Source organism: Sprattus sprattus, assembly GCF_963457725.1.
Source record: "Sprattus sprattus genome assembly, chromosome: 2".
Lineage (NCBI taxonomy): Eukaryota > Metazoa > Chordata > Actinopteri > Clupeiformes > Clupeidae > Sprattus > Sprattus sprattus.
The window spans coordinates 70,745,397-70,766,359 of record NC_137921.1 but is presented as its reverse complement, the minus strand read 5'-3'; the positions used below and the strand labels follow the sequence as shown (position 1 = coordinate 70,766,359).

Below are 20,963 nucleotides of genomic sequence, written 5' to 3'. Positions count from 1 at the left end.
GAACTACATACATCCAACAAGCGTCTATAGTCTTTGTGCTGTGCATATTTTGCAATACTGTCCAGGACCAAGACTGCCCCCTATTGTTTAACATTATTTAGATCTCACATACACATTTTTTTTTTTTTTCAAAAATATTATATTAGAAATAAGCCTAATAGCACACATAGGCTACCTCATGTACAAAATATTTAATGTCGATTCAAATTATGTTCACACTGTCGATCTATTTGCAAACTGTCATTTTAGCCCCAGTGGTAGCGATTTTATCTAAAAAAAATCCAACTTTGATCAATTTCCCTCTTTACTAGTTTGTGTTGGGTGGCTCCAAGCTTCAGGGAAACTCGGGACAAACTTTCTTTGGAGTAATCAATGATCTTTATAGTAGATTGCTGTCCCAGCCTCACTTATGCTGTTATGCAACTGATACAAGGGTGAGTGTTTGTCTGTAATGCGTTCTCGCTCAGACTTGACAGCTCAGAAGAACACCGACAGAAAATGGCATTTATTCAGATTATTACAGGATGGGCTGGATATTTGTTATTAATACTGATTACGGTGGCATTTATAGCGTTTGTTTGCTACTTACTTTACATTAAACATATTCATCGAAAGTTCGGTCATATTCCAGGACCGCCAAGAAACAAGTAAGTGACACATCCTTATTTTGCGGGGAAAAACACCAATTTAGCTTATGTTACGAATACCTAATTGTGTTATTATTAACGTGAAAGACATCTGGACCACAGACTTTTTTTTATGGTTCTTGTGTTCATACTTTTGTTCCTTGCTGATCTACAGCTTCCTACTTGGACATATGCCAACTATTTTGGCAGACACTAAAACACCTGGCCGACATATCAACCAAAGATTTCTTGAATGGTAAGCGCAACCTTGCGTAAAACTATGCATTTAGTATGTTCAAGTGGGTTCAAGCCCAGATCTCCCTTCAGTTAATATGTTAACTGCCGGCTTACCTAATATGTCAAACGATTCGCTCTGATGTAAGGCATAGGAACAAAGTTGACGTGCAACGAGTAGGCCTACACCTGTGGGGCTAAGTCTCTCCACTGTTTCTGCAGGTTAAGAAGTCTGCGAATTTGTAACTGTTACTGTTATATGTTGTCTGCAAAAAGGTTACATATCCTACTTTAACACGGGTTAAGCATCATACAGGAAAGCAGTTGTAGTACACCCAGATGGGGATTAGTTGGACAGAACAGTTGATCTAAACTAAACTGTCATAATCTTAAACTACATTTATTTCACATTAAACTTTGGATAGTTTAAGCATGAACAATCTGTGAATATAGCTTAAACCTGATCCCATGTTTTTATATGTTATTGTTGTAGGGCTGAGAAGTATGGTCCTGTTTGTAGAGTGAACAGCCTGCATTCTGTATTTCTCATTGTTACTTGTCCTGAGGCAACCAAGGTAACACATTTTGATTCCTAAAATTACATTTAAAAATACCTCCTCATAGCAAATATCTCTCCAGTAAACACCATAACTTTTATACTCTATGCACACAGGAGTTCTTAATGTCACCAAAGTATTCCAAAGACCCTTTTGTGTACAAGCGCCTGTTCAGCTTATTTGGTACCAGGTAATGTCTTGAAAAGTCTCCTCACTCCGTCATTTACATCCATGTAGAGGCACAATGATTATAATCCATTACACTTTTCATCAAACTCAGCGGAATCCTCTCTCATTCCTCTAGCTGGCCATATGTCTACTCAGGTATTTGTACACAGTCCTGGCTCTGTATGGGAAACAAACAAAGAGGCTCAGACCGGGCCATACACTACTCCATCCAATCAGCACATTGCTTCAGGAGCATGGAAGTGAGGGGTGTATTTTGATTGGCTGTTGAGCCTAAATATCAACAACCTTTCGCCAGCAACAAGGAATGCACATTTAGCATATGACTTATCGACGGACAATAGAAAGCCCAAATCCAATAATGCTTCAGTTACGAGTTTAGTGCTCTTTTTCGTTGTCGTCAGTACATGGTTGATCACAAAATCACACAGTTAACTTTCTACCAGAGCCTCTGGAGTAGGAGCACTTAAACTACCTTGACATTGTTAGAGACATAGAACTCAACTCCCACTCACATTTGCCATACAGACTATACACAGCTCATTGTTTTCAGTTCCCTGCTTGCTCACATTCAATCCATCACCATCTCTTCGATTAACCATGTTCACGCATGATACTGATTTTACAGAGCGAAATCAGGGTCTTATTTTAAACCTCTGACTGGTTCAATATATCCTGACTCATAACCTAGGAAGATATTTCATTGTTATTCAACTGTGTAGAGAGAAGGCCTGCAGAAAGGTCAGACTGCGATGTTATTACAGTTTTTCACTATTGTTAAAAAGTATAAAGCGAAAATTCGGCACAATCTGCACAACCTTCACGTCATGTATCAATCGCTCGCCCCAAGTGGGAAATACTTAAGATTCCCTTATCTACATTAGAGTCCGATTTTCCTTGTGAACACACTGATGTCAATTACACATCACGTTGTTGTCAAAACAGTGTACACAAAGTTCTGTTGTTGCACACAATTTTCAAGTAAAATCTCAAAGCATCAACCTGCAAACCACAAATAGTCAAATCTCGAAACGTTCAGGTCTTTTGACCAATTTGCAGTGAGGACTGCACCATTAAAGTGTCTTGAGCCTCTGTTTTGTTGGATAAACTATTGAAAACTTTGAAAAGATCCACAACCAGAGAAGGAGAGGGGTAAGAGTGAGAGGAGGAAGAAGAGGAGGACAAGAAGGAGGAGGAGTAGGAGGTTGAAGAGTAGGAGGACAGAGAGAAGGAAGAGGAGGACAAGGAGGAGGAACAGAATGAGGACAAGGTGAAGAAGGAGGAGGAGGATCAGGAGAAAGAAGAAGGAGAATGGTAATCTCTAATGAGATTTGGGCCGCTGTGGTAGACCATGTTTTCATGGTTTTTCATTAGAACCTTCAGGATGGAGAACAAGTACGAAATCTGTTTGCCTTGTGTACTGTAATACTGCATATCAATATAATATACGTAGTGTGCTCACAGTATTTGTATTTTGCAGGACTGAAAGAGAACCACACTGTGGAGGAAGAAAACACACTTTCAATATTTTTTGAAAGCAAAGTAGCATTTTCCAGGAGATATAAAGGGTTTTGCATTTTCAGTTAGTTGCTTTGGAATTTGTGTTTAGAGTTTTGAGAACGAGGCATGCTTTCAAAAAATGTGTGTAAGCAATTGAGAAAAACTATAAGCATTTTGTATACAATTTTATGTCAATACAATCTGGTGGAACAGGAGACTAAAATTGTAAATATGGTTTGTGAGAACAACGGTATTGCTGTTTTATGTTTGACTATGAAAAATGTAGGCCTACACTGATACATTTTACAAAAGGAGAAAGGGCTCAATGAGTCATTGTCATTCATATGGTGTGTTTCGATGATTGTGTTTTCAATTTTGCACTTCTGTGTGCTGTAAATGCTTGGTAGTGTGCAGCTAATGCTTAGTTGTGTGTACTAAATGAATGTATGTGTGTGTGTTTTGAAAATATGGCTGTGTGCACCAAATGAAAACAAGAGTTCCATTTTGTGAACAGTTAAGAGATTTGATAGCAAAGAGTCATCTTGCAAAGGGAGTGTCAGGTTTAGCATTTTGTGTGTGAGGTTTTCAATTTTCTGTGTGCAGTTTTGAGAAAGACGTTACTGTTTTGAAAAACGGGTTTTAGCAACAGTGAAAAACTGTATTTGCACTACCTATGCGCTTCTATGTTTGACAAACCAATCGAGGCTATTTTCGTGTTGGAGAGGAATTGGGTTTGCCCTTATGGCTGAATCTTACAAATGCAAAGCAAGATCAAACTCCACACACATAACTCGATCTCAAGGCTAACTCCACACACACAACTCCATTTCAAGGCTAACTGCAGCAGCATTCGATTCACTTGAACAGTGTGGTGCAAACAAGTGCAATGATGTCATGCAATTCATTTGCATTGTCTTTTCTCATGTATATGCATAACTAACAGTCAGTCCGATGTTTTTGCTTGAATCTTGTTCAAACTTCTCTTTTGCTTGATGAACAAAAGCTATAATCTGCATGGAAGAAGACTTTTAGAGTTGTTTTTTTTAGCCTCATAGGACCCTTTTCACTGCTCTAGTAAACAATCTTGACTGTTACCCTTCAGATTCCTTGGAAATGGCTTGGTGACTGCCATGGACCATGATTTCTGGTACAAGCAGCGCAGAATCATGGATCCTGCATTTAGTAGTGTGTGAGTAATACAATCTTAATCACTTACTAATTTAAACAACTACTGTATCTACAGCAATTTATAGTACAGGTATGCTTTACAAATAGTATGTGTAATCCTAACAGTCTATCAGCTTTATTCAGATGAGTTGTAGAATCACTGTACTTTCTATAAAGTATCCTTGAAGGGTGTGTTGAGCTGTTTCAAGTCTCTGATGCATTAATATACAGATACTTACGGGGTCTGATGACTACCTTCAATGAGAGAGCAGAGAACCTGATGACCAAACTGGATGAGTATGCTGATAACCAGACACCGGTTCACATGCACAAGCTGGTCACCACCTTCACCCTAGATGTGATTGCAAAGGTCACTGCCTCTTTGAGCCCTATGTGAACAAGTTAGTGCCAACTGTTTATTATTGAATTAATTAATTGTTATACTCCTAATAACGTCCTATGGCAGTGGTCTTCAACGTTTTTCAGGTCAGGGACCCCCAAACTGATGGCGAGATGAGCAGGGACCCCCCTACTATATAAATTGCATAACATTTTGTTTATAATATACTGGGCCTAGTGCCAAATAAACATACAGCCGCGGAAAAAATTAAGAGACCACTTCAAAATTATCAGTTTCTCTGGTTTTACTATTTATTGGTATGTGTTAAAGTAAAATGTACATTTTAGTTTTATTCTATAACCTACTGGCAACATTCCTACCAAATTTCAAATAAAAATATTGTCATTTAGATCATTTATTTGCAGAAACATGACAATTGGTCAAAATAGCAAAAAAGATGCAGTGTCTTCAGATCTCGAATAATGCAAAGAAAACAAGCTCATATTCATTTTTAAACTACACAATACTAATGCTTTAACTTAGGAAGAGTTCAGAAATCAATATTTGGTGGAATAACCTTGATTTAAAATCACAACTTTCATGTGTCTTGGCATGCTCTGCACCAGTCTTTCACATTGCCGTTGGGTGACTTTATGCTACTCCTGGCGCAAGAATTCAAGCAGCTCGGCTTCTTTTCATGGCTTGTGACCATCCATCTTCCTCTTGATCACATTTCAGAGTTTTTTTTATGGGATTCAGGTCTCGAAATTGGGCTGGCCATGACAGGGTCCTGATCTGGTGATACTCCATCCACACCTTTACTGGCCTGGCTGTGTGGCCTGGAGCATTGCCCTGCTGGAAAAAACACTTCTCAGAGTTGGGGAACATTGTCAGAGCAAAAGGAAGCAAGTTTTTCTTCCGGGACAACGTTGTACTTTGCCTGGCTGAGGTTTGTAAAAGACCATAAGGATTGAACCAAAGCCGACTGGAGGGTCTCCTAGTTCGTCTTCTCTGATGAGTCCAATTTCACAGTAGGTGCAAGACTCTGTGGCTTGTAGACCTCTCCAGGTCTCCGTCTAACCATCAGACGATCATGTGTTGGGCAAAGCTGAAAATTGGACTCATAGTGAGATGTATCTTCTTTTCAATACCTCCTGACTGACACAATCCAACGGATGACGGAGGAGGAGTCTGGCGCATGGAGTTGTGTTGACAACATAGATGTTATAGTGAGATTGACAGGTCAACAAACCAATCACACCGCTAGCAAGTTGTTAAGATTGTTGGTAGTAGCATGCTAACATTAGCTAGGGGGCTCATACACCTCGACCTCGCTCATTTTTCAGTTACAATTAAGGTTTTTTGACCTTGTACAGCGTCTATTTCTCTTTATTTATTTTTTTTAATCTAAGCAAAATAAATGTCAAACTAACAATTTATAGGTACAAACAAGACCAGCTATTGAGTTTGGTCCGCCATCTTTTATTTTTGATCTTCGCGCTCTTTAGACTTGAGCATAAAAGCGATTTGATTGGCTAGTGCCTGTGCTGTCGTATATGCATGAAAGGTGCTGTGACTGAACCGGTGCCCAGCTTGAGAGAGCTCCTGTGGGTAGCTGAATGTGTCGATTGGACTGAAAGACAACATCTTCTCGATCAATTTATACGTTCGCTACAATATTTGGGATTTATGTAAATGTGAATTTAAAGGGAATAAATACAGTTCTGGTTCGGAAGACATTTTAATTTGTAAAAAAAAAAAATTGGTTGAATTTATTTTTGATTTTTTTTTTAGAAATATTTTAAAAAATTGTCTTATCAACCAAAGATTTCGCGACCCCCCTGCAGTACCCCCGCGGAAGCCCTGGGGGTCGCGGACCCCCTGTTGAAAACTCCTGTCCTATGGCATATGTTTCAATGTCAGGGAGTTTAAAATAGCAGAGCAAATATACCCAAAGATTAGGCACAGAATGTCCTCCAAAACTATGTGTTTACTAAACAGCAAGTTTACTTCATCTTACTTAACCAACCTTCATAACTACATAAAATAGATAAGGGTCCTTTCCCACAGATTTGTAGTAATGTTCTTAAAAAGAGACATGTTTCATATACGTTACAGTGTTATGCTATGCTATGCTATGCTATGCTATGCTATGCTATGTTGATTGTCATGAAGTGTTTGTGATATTCCATGTAGGTGGCGTTTGGCGTTGATTTAGATTTACTGAACATCGCTGACTCCCCTTTCTTTCGAGCCATAGAGTTATGTCTGAAAGGCATGGTCTTCTACATACGAGATCCATTCTTTGAGGTAAGGTGTCCCAGCAGTACTGGAGAAATCAAGCTAGTGATATTTCCTGACGTCTTACCTGCTGAGACTGATACTGATAACCTGATAGCTAATGGGATCAGCTAACACAGAGGTCTGATACTATTCCACTGCACATTACATTCATGTTGAAGATTTATAAGATTGCGTTGTTACAACTTTATGACAGTGACAATGTAACAGTATCCAGTGTGGAACACAAAGATCCAGTTAATGATGCCAATATTGGTGCTAATTCAAATCAAATCAAATCAAATCAAACTTTATTTGTAGGCCTACAGCACATTTCTACACAGAGGTTACACAATGCGCCTCAGTAGGGAAGAACAAAAAGGGGGGGTTGGGGGGGGGGGGGGGGGTTACAGACCCAGTGTATTGGATCAGAGCGTGACCAGCTGAGATAGATGAGTGTTGACCTCATACTTTTATTCAGTATTTGAGGAAGAACAAAAAGATGGTGCAGGAAATAAAGGCAGCTGCCCAGTTTCTTCGTGAAACAGGAGCCGCCTGGATAAAGGAGAGGAAGAAAGCTGTTCAGAATGGTGAGGATGTGCCTATGGACATTCTTACACAGATTCTCAAAAGTGCAGGTAATTTCAATTTGTGTACACTCACACACACACACACACACACACACACACACACACACACATTAATATATGTATGTATGTATGTATGTATGTATGTATGTATGTATGTATGTATGTATGTATGTATGTATGTATGTATGTATGTATGTATGTATGTATGTATGTATGTATATGTATGTATATCCATAAATACAGGATTCAGACACTGTGTTCAGTATGTTGCATAGTCCATTTAGAAGGGTTAGTATCCTTGTGTATTTGTTTATTTTTTTTGTGCCACTTTGTTCACCAAAGGTTTCAGGTAGGTAACATATGTGTAGTTTTTTAACCGACTTTTCCTTTTTAGAGTTAAAGTTTAACACTTGCCGGGATAATCACTTGTCTTAGTTTACTTGCATCCTTAGGTTTAATATTTAATCTTGTGACCCAGAGTCCATTAAAAATGTCTGGCCTAATTAACAGGTCCTGCCACTGAAAATACTGTGCAAGCTTTCTCATTTCACGGGGCCAAATAACTCTGATCTGCGTATTTTTTTATTCTGAGTGTGAGGAATATAAAAATCATATTATGTTGCTTTAAGGGCTGTCTATGCAACAACTTATCTTCACGTTGCTTTATGTTCACAGAGGAAAACAAAGATGACAATGACGAGGAAACCATGCTTGACAACTTTGTCACATTTTTCATAGCAGGTTGCTATCTCATTACCCTAAAGAATAAATCCAGTTGAACAATCCAATAACTGATATTGTTGTTCTGCATTGATCACCTTATCATTGTATGAATTAAGGTCAAGAAACAACTGCTAATCAGATTTCATTTGCCATTATGGAACTGGGAAGACATCCTGAGATACTACTGAGGTATGAAGAGTTATAAGTGATAATATGCCTGACCCTAACACACTGTGTATATAAACATAAAACAAAAAGTAAGGACATTTGTGTTGGGTAGATTATTTCTTTGTTGTAACAATGCTTCTTGACTAGACTAATGCTTTTGCTTATTAACCCAGGCTAAAGGAGGAGGTGGATGAGGTCCTTGGGGTGAAACAGGAGATCAGCTATGAGGATTTAGGAAATCTGACCTACCTAACCCAGGTAATTTACACTATCCTATATCACTGTTCTAAAAATCAGCCAAAGGAGAATACTGACCAGAGTCTTCCCATCTTTTATAACTTTTGTTTTAAGATGTCTACATTTTGAAAACATGTCTTTAAATGATGATTGTGCAGGTGCTGAAAGAGACTCTACGGTTATACCCAACTGCTCCTGGTACCTCTCGCTGGCTGGCAGAGGAAACGGTCATCAATGGCATCAAGGTCCCTGGTGGATGTGGCATTATGGTGAGTGTCAAGTTCTTCTATTATGACATCCTGAAACCTTGTCCAATCCTGATCAGACATGGATCCTTCAGACCCTTTGCCCAAACAGGGCCCTGTTTGTTAAGGCGTCAATCTGCAATCTGGGTGATTGTCTTACTTAAAGTCTCAGTGAAGGTCTCAATGAAAGCCAGAGTTGGTTGTGCCATAATGATTTAACTGAACACCATCCTGATTAATTCTATATGAGAGGTCTGTGTTGGTCATACCTTGGCACGATCCTGATTTACATATTGAAGTCATCTCAGTACTGTGGCAGTACAGAATGGATGTTTTGAATGGATAGATGTGTTGTAACATTTGTATCATCTTTTTGTAGCTCAGTTCATATGTGAGTTCAAGGATGGACAAATTCTTCAAAGATCCACTGACATTTGATCCAGAGAGATTTCATTTGAATGCTCCTAAGTAAGACATCAATTTGGGCTCCTTAGATTGAGTTTGTTTAAAAGAATGATATTGTATATAATGCCCAATAGCCCAACTTTAAAAACGCAACAAATCTTTTTGTGCTTTATCCATCAAGGCCTTATTTTAGCTACTATCCCTTTGCCTTGGGCCCACGGTCCTGTCTTGGGCAAAACTTCTCTCAGGTAAAACACACACATCTAAAGTCACTAAAATTGTGTTTTGACTAGACCTGTAGGCTATTTTAGTATGCTACATTACTGACCACTTCCACATGTGTACCTTGACCCCTAAACGTTTTCCTGTCCTGTCCTTCTGAGAAACCACCAGTATCAATAAATGCCATGTTTGTTTGCAGATGGAGGCAAAGGTTGGACTGGCTAAACTGCTGCAGAGATTTGACTTCACCCTTGTGCCAGGGCAGTCTTTTGACATCCTAGACACGGGGACACTGCGGCCGGAGAGCGGGGTGATATGCACGATCAAACAGCGCAGTAGTGCATGACCCTCAGAGCCCTTGACAAACAGTGTTTCCTTTTATAAGAAGACAGGCTGGCTTTGAATCCTAAAAATACATTATACAGTAACACTTCTGAATGCATTTATCTTATTGTTTATATAATTTATCATACATTTTTCTTTCCTAGAGTTTTTTAGGTGAGGTATTATATCTGCTTGTATCTAGTCTTTTCATGACTTGATTTTAGACTTCATAATAGGCTTTCACCCAAAGGTAGGCTATTACTCTGCACTGCTTCAGAGGCTTGACTGGAGACGTGGCTGTAGGTTGACTTTTGTTCACCTTAAAGAGCTTGATGGAGATAAGTTGTCTGTTTACGGTGTGTAGGTTTGAACAATATGCCGTCCTTTCTGTCCCGGAAGACTTGACTTTAACTGAAATATGCATTTTGGTCATTAAAAAATTCCTTTTTCCTAACGTGGACCATGAGTAACATATTAACAGGACCCTGTTGACCTCCTTCAGGCAGACATAAGCCACAATGTAACGTACATGCCAGGAAAGGATACTGACATACATAATTGACACCATGGGATGGAGCATGTGATGGCAACAAGTAGAATACTGAAGGATAGTGCATTGTGAAACCCTCTAGAGTTACCAACATGTCCTAGTCTTGATAGAAATCAACCAAAACTAGTTTGGTCATGTCTGTTAGCCATGTGTCTTTCACTGAAATAATGCAAGTGTATGTGTGACATGAGTTGAGTTTGTAATAAGAAGGGGCTATGCCCCAGAGCTTTGGATTTGTAACTTTCCCTGGTGCTGATGCCTTGAATAAAGCTTTAGTCTCACACCTGTGTTGCCTGACAGTTTTTACCACGTGGCAGACATTTCATATCCTGGACACTGAGGTCCTGATTTACTAACAGGATTGCGCCCATTTCAGGCGTAAAATAGCGGGTGTAAACATATTTAACGGTATTTACAAAGGAGGCGCATTTGAGTAGAAGCGCATATTAATGCTTTGTGTGTGTGTGTGTGTGCCCCAAACAGGTGGGAGCAGTGCTGTCGTGGTAAAATTAGAGGTGGGTAAACTATGAATGTTGTGATCATACAGACCTCGACCGATGCAACGCTACACAAAGTGTCGCAACTCTGTAATGCTGTCCTGGCTATGTTGCATTATGTTATCAGTTAAAATCATATACAAATCAATGACAATGAATAAATGTGTTTGTATTTTGAAGTTTATTAAAATTCAAGTAACAGTAAAGAAAAGTATGTCAACACAACAAGAGAATTGCTAGATTAAGAACTATCTAGATATGGAGTCTCCTTTTTACAGTAGTGCCCAGAGGGCGTCCTTGTCCTCCACCTTGCAGGGGCGTGTTCTGGGGTTAACGGCTCCCCTGTGCTTCACCAGCCAGGACTTCACGATGCAAATAGTTCGTCTCATCAATGTGTCTGCTCTTGTGAGGGTCATTGCTCTTTCTTTCAAGTTTAGAGAGAGGTGGGAGATCTCCTCTCATGTGTCATACATTAGGGCTTAATCACATAGGAATTCCTCCTGCTCCATTTTGGTCATAAGACCCCTGTACATGGCCTTGTCATTTTGATCTCTTGTGACATCCACTGAAGCAGCACTGAAGTGGTGATACAGGGCCTTGTAGGAATTCCATACAGCTTTCACAGTTCTGAAACTGCTGGCTGCCCATCTGATATCAAGGACCCCTCCCAATCTTTTGCAGATTTACTTCAAGTTGTTGCGCATGCTCAGCCAGTTCCCGGCAGTTTTATGGTGATCTGTGGTACAGAGTGTACATTTTGTCTAAAAAAGACTTGAAATGATTGATATTATTAGTGGGCTTGCCTGTGTCTCCACCAGCCAATTCCAGCCTATGGTTTAGGCAGTGCCACACAATGAGATGTAGACGTGCAGCTACCCCTGACTTCCTGCCCAGCAAGGCACTTGCTCCATAACTGGCAAACGCGATGAAATTCAGAAAGCTATATTTCTTAAATACTATATTTCAGATCCAAAGTGATTGTTCCCAATGATGCACCACATCCTGAAATATATGTACATATTTTAGTTGGAAGCATTACTGTCATGGCCTCGCTTAAAAGTCACTTTAAGTAAAAACTGGCACAACTCACCCCACTCTCCCCCACTGTGAATTCGCACAAGTGACTGCTTCTGAAACCCTGTGGGCAATTACCATGTTCTCTTCCATTTACCAAAGTAAGTGGATTGATAATGAATTAGCTTTGGTTCAAAACAACAGGGTTGCTTGATGCTTTGTAAAGGCACTTGAGGTAATGGTGTGAAACTGAACCTTAACAGAAAAGTGTATTACGCACCCTTCGATATATTTAAGTTTGTGTGCATCTGTATATTCACCATGATGTCCATGTGGCATTGGCTGTGTCTATTTTGCCAAGTATTTTAACAGGTTGTGTGTTACTTGACAACCCCTTTCTTAGAATATCTACTGGGTTAAAAGGGGTACATACATACGTTAAATATTTGTATATTTAGGCAAAAAAAAATCTTATTTGTTAAATAATCAAATAGTTAATATATAGATCTGTAATACTTGAGGTGCAAACGCTGGCTGAGAGAATGAATGTGTTTTTTAAAAACGCGCATTTAAAGTATCGCTTCGGAGTAAGATCAGCCCTGGAGCGCCATCTGGCGGTGCATGTGCGTGGAGCAGGAATCTGCATCACATTTTGTGAAGTACGTTGATCAATCTGAAGTACCAGAAAATGTATCGAATTGAAGTAGTCATTAGCGTGTAAGACAACCGAAAGAAAAAGTTTCATGGGGTATTTAGAAAACTGAAGAAATTAAGCGGTGATCGTAGACAGACGAAGTGGCTGAGATGACTTGTAAACCGGAGAAACTAAATGCAAACTTTAAACGCACTTTAAATGTAAGAGTATGTATACATTCACTAGGCTCCTTCTGTATTCTAAGTCTTACACAGATGAAATACACGGTTGTCTACTACACTGACTGAAATGTCATGTGAAAATATGTTTGTTGGTGTGCCTGTATTCTTCCAGCCTGGATGGTGTCATGTCTGGGTTGTCGACTAGGTGGAGCTGGTCTATTCTATGAACCAATGACTGGACAGGAAAGCAATATTTGTGTGTTACCCAAAATGCAATGTACCACTCTTCTAGACCGTATTCTTCCATTTTAAAGTGCATGAGCATTTTAAAAGTTGAATTCAAACCGTACCTAGATTAACGTGTTCATTGGCTTATTAGTATTTTTTTTTTGCTCGAGCGAACTTACGACAGAGAACAATGCGTTAAAATAAGACACCAGATGTCCTGAAACCACGTCAGGGTACGGTATAAATTGACCTCGAACAAAATCGATAGGCAAATCCGTGAAGCTTTCCGTGCCTTGAATGATTTTCAAATCTGAGGTGAAAGAGCATTTTTCGTGCTTGCGGTACACAGACTAGACGGCAGTGAAATTACATTATTCGTGGATGTAATACACAGACTAGCGGCCAGAGGGCGCCTTTGACTTCGGTCGTCGTTAGTCACTGTAGTGAGGGCAATCTTGACCATGGTTATATCGCCAGTTTGTCCGGTCGGTTGAACATTTTAATTAGATATTCGTGCTACTACATGAATGCTTTGTCATCAAAGTGATAATGAAGCCATAATTGACCCTATATCAAATCATGAAACTCCATATTTGTCTGCAGCCGTCTTTTAAAGTATACTCTCTGAGGCAGGAATCCCCGGTGGGCCGACGGTGTTGGGGTGGTCCAAAATAACAGCCCACTTCCATCGCCAACCGGCCCTCCCTCTTACATCGCCGGCACCGGCAATATTCTATGTCACATAACACGCAAAATAAGGATTCCCACGGTACCTAGAAACCATGGAATGTTTGGAAAAGTCATGGAAACTGAGCAAAAGTGAACTTTTACATTTACTTAGCTACATTTTGCAAAGAAACCTGATACGTTCACTCCGATACATTTTCCCTGAAACTTTCGTTACTCGAGTTACAAAATCGAATCATCTTTTAAAAAAAAAAAAAAAAAAAATCTGGGGTAGAACTGGACTCTGGTAGAACACAGACTCCAAGCTCCAAGCAGGTTTGGCGAATCAGTGGTCCTAGCGCACGTTAATGCGCTTTTGACCGTTCGCAAAAGCCCCCTTCAGGCCGAGATATACTCAGTTAAGCATAGACATGTATAGATAGACACCGCCTCCACTGCTTCAGCCCGTTGCCTCGGCGAAACGCGTCGCCGCCATTTTGGGAAAGGTGCTCTCTGCCGTCAGAGGTCTGTCAGACGTGTGTCAAACAAGCGCAAGTTGCCAGGAGCTGCGGTTTTTCTGGATAAAAATCAGATAACCTTTTACATTTCGCAACCAATTTCATGGAGTATTCAAAGGTTTATGCTCTACGTGAAGTGTGTGAAAAAGATTTGCCTCTACGTTACTTTGAATCTCGCTAGTCAAATCGCCAGTCATACATGTGCATGGGTCTATGATAAACGCTCACTTTTCTTTCAAAACTCGTGCATTTTGAAAATACTGAGAAGATCTATAAACTATCGAAATAGTGCTTCTTTAGTTACTAGTAGTGACCATCATTAAGAGAAAGAGCATAGGCTACATCAAATAGTGAGAAACTGGCAGTCAGTGTGTTTTTCATAGTTTAATTCCTTTTCAAGTATGTGCATTAAGAAACCTTGAACAGTGCAATTGGCAATACACAGTTATTTCACAATTATATATTGTGTCAATTGCACTGCATAGATCTGAAAATGTTAAGAGCATGATTGTATATTATGTCAAATTGTACAAATGTACATATATATATATATTTATAATATGAATATATACTTATACTTAAAATATATTATATTGTATCACATATTATATATATCATATGTTATTCCATTGCACATTATACTGAGTCATTATATTATATTGTATTATATATATGCTATGTTATTTATATTACAGTTCAACTATTGAGATGTGTAGGCTATGTATATATTGAGATGTGTATATTTTTACTGCTATAGAAATATATAGATTTTTTTTGTAGCCTAATGTTGATTTGTGAAATAACTGTGTATTGCCAATTGCACTGTTCAAGGTTTCTTAATGCACATACTTGAAAAGGAACTATTAAACTATGAAAAACACACTGAATGCCAGTTTCTCACTATTTGATGTATGCTCTTTCTCTTAATGATGGTCAATACGTAGTAACTAAAGAAGCACTATTTCGATAGTTTATAGATCTTCTCAGTATTTTCAAAATGCACGAGCGTTTATTATAGACCCATGCACATGTATGACTGGCGATTTGACTAGCGAGATTCAAAGTAAGTAGAGGCAAATCTTTTTCACACACTTCACGTAGAGCATAAACCCTTGAATACTCCATGAAATTGGTTGCGAAATGTAAAAGGTTATCGTGATTTTTATCCAGATAAACCGCAGCTCCTGGCAACTTGCGCTAGTTTGACACGTCTGACAGACCTCTGACGGCAGAGAGCACCTTTCCCAAAATGGCGGCGACGCGTTTCACCGTGAAGCAGTGGAGGCGGTGTCTACCTATACATGTCTATGCAGTTAAGGAGCATGAATTGCTACGTGCTTACGCGTTGCGTTGGGGGTGTTGCCAAGCAATTCACTTGCTTGCAGGGCCTCTTGCACTTGCGCTTATGCCTCTTACCATAAATCGGCCTTTAGATACCGTTGCTACGTCAGACAAAACTCCTAGGACTGTCAATATACAACCTAAAGCATGGCTAGGACAAGCGCTATATCTGTCAGTGTCAGTGATTCTTTTTGAAGTAATATATCCGCGATATCCTCCATATCAAGGCAAAATGGACTGCAATATGCAGTGGAAGGACAAATCCAATACATTAATATCAACAACCAAGGGGACACAACAATAATCGAAGCAAAAGCATACAGGTCTCAATAAAATGAAAATAAACATTTTGTTCAATATTGATAAAGTATGCTAAGCTCCTGGCAACTTGCTGGCGTTTGCCAGGGAATAGCTCAGCGTGCAATTCCAGACGGTAACATTAACATTTTGACGTCAACATTACCATATTGATTTTAACATTAACACATTTGTTGATTAGGTACTAGAAGTGGTAATAACACTAGTTGACATTAACCATAACTGTTTGGGGATGTTATCTTAACTAGATTGTTAGTTACCTAGCTAGCTAGCAAAAGTGTAGATCGCTATCTAGATATCTAGCTGCAAGCAGCTTCATTTGCAGTGTGTTTGTGTTTGTCGATGTATTGAGTAGGGAGTGGGGTTCAAATAAAGATCAGATACTTTTACTTAAGTAGTATTCTAAAAGGTGACTTTTTCTTTTACTTGAGTAATTTTCCAGTAAGATATCTGTACTTTTGAGTACAACTTTATACACCAATGGAAATAATGGATCGTTTTTGTAATTTCTCGGAACTAAAGCTCCACTTCGGACACCACTGATGGCGGTTCATTTAATATACCTTCAGAGGATGCCAACAACACCCCTTCCATGAACAGCCAAAAGCACAAACGGGAGAAGACACATACATATTCAGAGAATTATCTGAAGTTTGGCTTCACCTACAAAGCAAGTGTGCATGGTTTGCTCTTCCGTGCTATAAAACAAAACTATAAAACCATCAAAGCTGCAACGACACTTAAAGACAACCCATGCTCACTTGAAAGAAAAGACATTTCATATTTCCTGTTTAAAATCTTTTGAGGGCAAGCAGACCTTAATGAGACAATCAGCCAAAGTGTGCGAGCTAGCTTTAAAAGCCTCTTATCAAGTTGCATTACGTGTCACTCAGACCTAAAAGGCCATAGGCCTACATAATGCGGAAAGTTTAATATTGCCAGCAGCCAGTGATATGTGCAAAACGGTTTGGGAAGGATGAATGTGTAAAAAAAAACTGAAAAGCATCCCATTGCCCGCCCTATTGATGAATTGGCAGCTGATTATTTTGCACTACAATTAGATGAATCCACCAATGTGTCAAACGACGCTCAGCTTTTAGTTTTTTTTCCCCTGAACATGCTATAGCCTGGCCAAAATGTGTCGCTTTGTGCACAGACGGTGCAAGAGCCATGTATGACCCACTGCATGCTCCAGGGAGAATGTTGTTGCCAAAGACCTGAGCGATGATTTCCCGAATGTCAGGTCTCTCACTAGGTATGAGATATTTCATCCATAGGCTACTTACAGTTTTTTACGATTGCTAAAACACTAAAACAAATTGGCTGAACAAAGTTCTCAGTTGCCTGAACTCATGTAGCTAATTGTGCAGTCTGTTGTCAATACCTTAAACTATTTCACACGGTAAAACACAATTTGCTAGCCTGAACCCCGCCCACAACATTTTTGGTCAGGGAGATTCGGTCTGGGTTTGAGCAGTTGGGGAGAGAGTATCAGAAGTCAGGATTCTGTCGTACCAATCAAATTGTCAGGGCAGGCTTTATACGATGATGGACAGATGACCAACCAACGCTTGAGTTGATTAGATAAATAGATTAGAAATCGAACCAAGATGGCGGCGTCTCTGGAGCTTAGTGCGACATATTTTATGTGATTTAAGCTATCTACACGACTTTTATATGTCTACATTGACTCTGTTAGTTGTGTATGTGCAACCCGAATGTTGCCGAGGATTGTAGGTCTTAACTGAAGCGCTCTAGACCATTATTGATAGGTTATTGCTAACACTTAGACAAAAAATCCATTGAAACACATAGTAGCTAGCTAGCCTTGCTGCTAATAAGTACGTGAGCAGGCATATCTCACAGATTTTGACAGCACATTCATTTTGAAAGAGGAACAGAGACACGCGATCAATGCATTTGTCGATCGAAAATATGTTTTTGTCGTCCTTCCTACGTCCTTCCTACGGGATCCGGTAAAAGTTTTAATGTATCAGATGGTCATACTATGTTGCTCTGATTGGCTATAGGTAATTGAGCGAAGAGAAGTTTTTTTTCCTGGTTCGTTGAAACACGCCTCATAATCACAGCCCAATGGGTCAGTATCAGACTCATATTCTGACTAGAATTACGAGTATGACATCTGCACTCCAATGCACATGTCATCCATACTGGTAAACACAAGTGGCAACAATCAAATACAAATAGAGAACAAATGTCATTGATTAAACTCAACCACTCAAAATGTATTTAACTTGTATCAAATTATGTGACACAACCAATATAAGCCAGTTTAGAGAGCAAACAGGTTGTTGAAGGTGGGAAGGAGAAAGTCTGAGAATTGATAGAAGAAACAATGTGAGAGGACGAGGACAAGTGAACACCACATTGACTCCTTTGATTTTTGTCCCTTTTACTGTAGTAGTGTTTATTGTAGTAGGCCTACAGTGCATTGTAGGCTGTATAATGTACAATAAACAAGTTGTATGGCCCTGAACATTGTGCTTTCTATTTGGTACAGTAACAGTTCTGACTGCTCAATAGATTTTGACTGGTTGCAGGTTCATATCAACTAAGAACAAGAGTGAGTTGTAGGGTACAGTTCTATAGGGGTACAAGAAGGAGAAAGAACCAGCACAAATTAGAAGCAGAGTAGTCATTTCTGATACATTTGTATAGCTACTATGAGAGAACATGTTTTCATTCATCAAAAGACAATGATAGATAAATATGAAATTTGTTTTGAGGTAAAACATTTTTTACTTCTACCTGAGAACTATGTTTTGAACAACATGTTGTCTATTTTTTGGTGTATTGTTTACTGACTCCTTGAAAGTGTATATCATTTTGATCACTTTGCTTATGATTTGAGAGCAGTGTTTGATTTTGAGCGCAGGCAAAACTGTTTTGAGGCGAAAGTTTCATTTTGCAAGAGGATTCAGAGGTTTTGTAAATAGTGCTTGAAGATGAGGTTTTGTGTTTAGAGTTTAGAGAAAATGAGTGTTTCAAGAAATGTGTTTTAGCAATTGTAAAAAACTGTAAGCAAACCCACACGCCATTCAGCAGGGAGCTCTAGTGGCCCGTAAATGACACCCCTGATATAACCCCTTACTCCAGACACACACCCACACACTATACTGTATATATTAGGAAAAGATCATCTTGAAAATGGCATAATCTAAAGCATGTATCACAGCGATGCTTTTAAGAGCAGAGGCTGGAATGAGCACTTCCACTGCTGACCAATCAGAGCCTTCTTACACTGAACACACAAACGCATATCTGAATCAGGTCACTTCTACAACTGGTTATACTGGTTCTCCATACTTCTAAAGACAGGTGGTTACTCCATGACCACTTTTAGAAAAGAATAGAAAACCATAACCAAAACCATAACCCCACTCCCAGTAAGGGCCCAGGCTTTTTTGTTTATTTACTGAATTCATCTGGAGAACCACCTGCAAGAAGAGGCTTGTATTTTTCAACACTGAGCCCTGTTACATCAGCAAAACATAAACAAGAATTGAAAAACTCACACTTCAGTTAGTAAGGTACCTTACCTCAGGAATCAACTACGTAGTGTTGACATTTTCTTTTAGGTACTCTTGAACTCCCTGTTTGAAAGGGCATATAAGAGAGATAAAAGGCTTAGCAAGCTTTCAACTATCTAAAGAATGTTCCCCCTGTTCACTGCTGTCAGTATGAACATGAGACCATACAGTATTTTACCAGAAGGAAGTGCACGTAGCACCATCTCTGTTCCTGGCAATGAGAGGCAAGAGCTGGTAATACTGCATTTCTGTGAAGAGAGCGATTAGTTCTCTTCATATCATGACTGGTATTGAGGACAAATTCCCTTTGAACCTGCATGAACTGATTCATCTTTGGTGAAGTGCTTTACCAGTTTTTTTACAATTGCTAAAACACATTTCTTGAAACAGTCACTAATTTTCTCTAAACTCTAAACACAAAACCTCATCTTCAAGCACTATTTACAAAACCTCTGAATCCTCTTGCAAAATGAAACTTTCGCCTCAAAACAGTTTTACCTGTGCTCAAAATCAAACACTGCTCTCAAATCATTAACAAAGTGATCAAAATGATATACACCTTTAAGGAGTCAGTAAACAATACACCAAAAAATAGACAACACATTGTTCAAAACATATAGTTCTCAGGGAAAGGTAAAAAATGTTTTATCTCAAAACAAATTTCATATTTATCTATCAATGTCTTTTGATGAATGAAAACATGTTCTCTCATAGTAGCTATACAAATGTATCAGAAATTACTAGCAGAGTGCTTTGCTCTAATTTGTGCTGGTTCTTTCTCCTTCTTGTACCCCTATAGTACTGTACCCTGCATCTCACTACTCACAACTCACTCTTGTTCTTTGTTGATATGAACCTGCAACCAGTCAAAATCTATTGAGCAGTCAGTACTGTTACTGTACCAAATAGAAAGCACAATGTTCAGGGCCATACAACTTGTTTATATTGTACATTATAGGCCTACTACAGTACACACTACTACAGTAAAAGGGACAAAAATCAAAGGAGTCAACGGGGTGTTCACTTGTCCTCGTCCTCTCACATTGTTTCTTCTATCCATTCTCAGACTTTCTCCTTCCCACCTTCAACAACCTGTTTGCTCTCTAAACTGGCTTATTGGTTGTGTCACATCATTTGATACAAGTTAAATCAATTTTGAGTGGTTGAGTTTAATCAATGACATTTGTTCTCTATTTGTTTTTGATTGTTGCCACTTGTGTTTACCAATATGGGTGACATGTGCATGGGAATGCAGAATGTGTTTTGAGACTGAGAATGTGTTTAGAGTTTTGCTGAAAAGTCTAAGTGAGATCTCCAAATTGTGTTTTACCCTGTGAAATAGTTTAAGGTATTGACAACAGACTGCCCAATTAACTACATGAGTTCAGGCAAATGAGAACTTTGTTCAGCCAATGGGTTTTAGTGTTTTAGCAATCGTATAAAACTGTAAAGGTCTGCCACGTGGTAAAAACTGTCAGGCAACACAGGTGTGACACTAAGGCCCAATCTCAATACTTCCCCTTACCCCTTATCTTTCCCCTTACCCTTGAAGTTGCGAGTTCATGTGAGAGCTAGTGGTGTCTCAATACCCAACTTGATCAAGATTAAGGGGTAAGATAAAGGGGTGTATGGCCCTCGTTTTTAAGCTGATCGGAGAGCT

General features: G+C 39.2%; 1 protein-coding gene across 1 annotated transcript; it reads left to right on the top strand.

The window, feature by feature from the left end:
- Window positions 1–498: 498 nt before the first annotated feature.
- Window positions 499–9,826, top strand: LOC308382871 (cholesterol 24-hydroxylase-like; the record flags this gene model as incomplete). The annotated part of the gene is made up of 15 exons (XM_080860392.1): window positions 499–647; window positions 802–882; window positions 1,354–1,435; window positions 1,534–1,607; window positions 4,206–4,292; window positions 4,502–4,640; window positions 6,807–6,920; window positions 7,372–7,528; window positions 8,156–8,221; window positions 8,320–8,392; window positions 8,545–8,629; window positions 8,767–8,877; window positions 9,233–9,321; window positions 9,440–9,506; window positions 9,680–9,826. The coding sequence occupies 15 exons, from the start codon at window positions 499–501 to the stop codon at window positions 9,824–9,826; spliced, it is 1,521 nt and encodes a 506-aa protein (XP_080716518.1).
- Window positions 9,827–20,963: the final 11,137 nt, after the last annotated feature.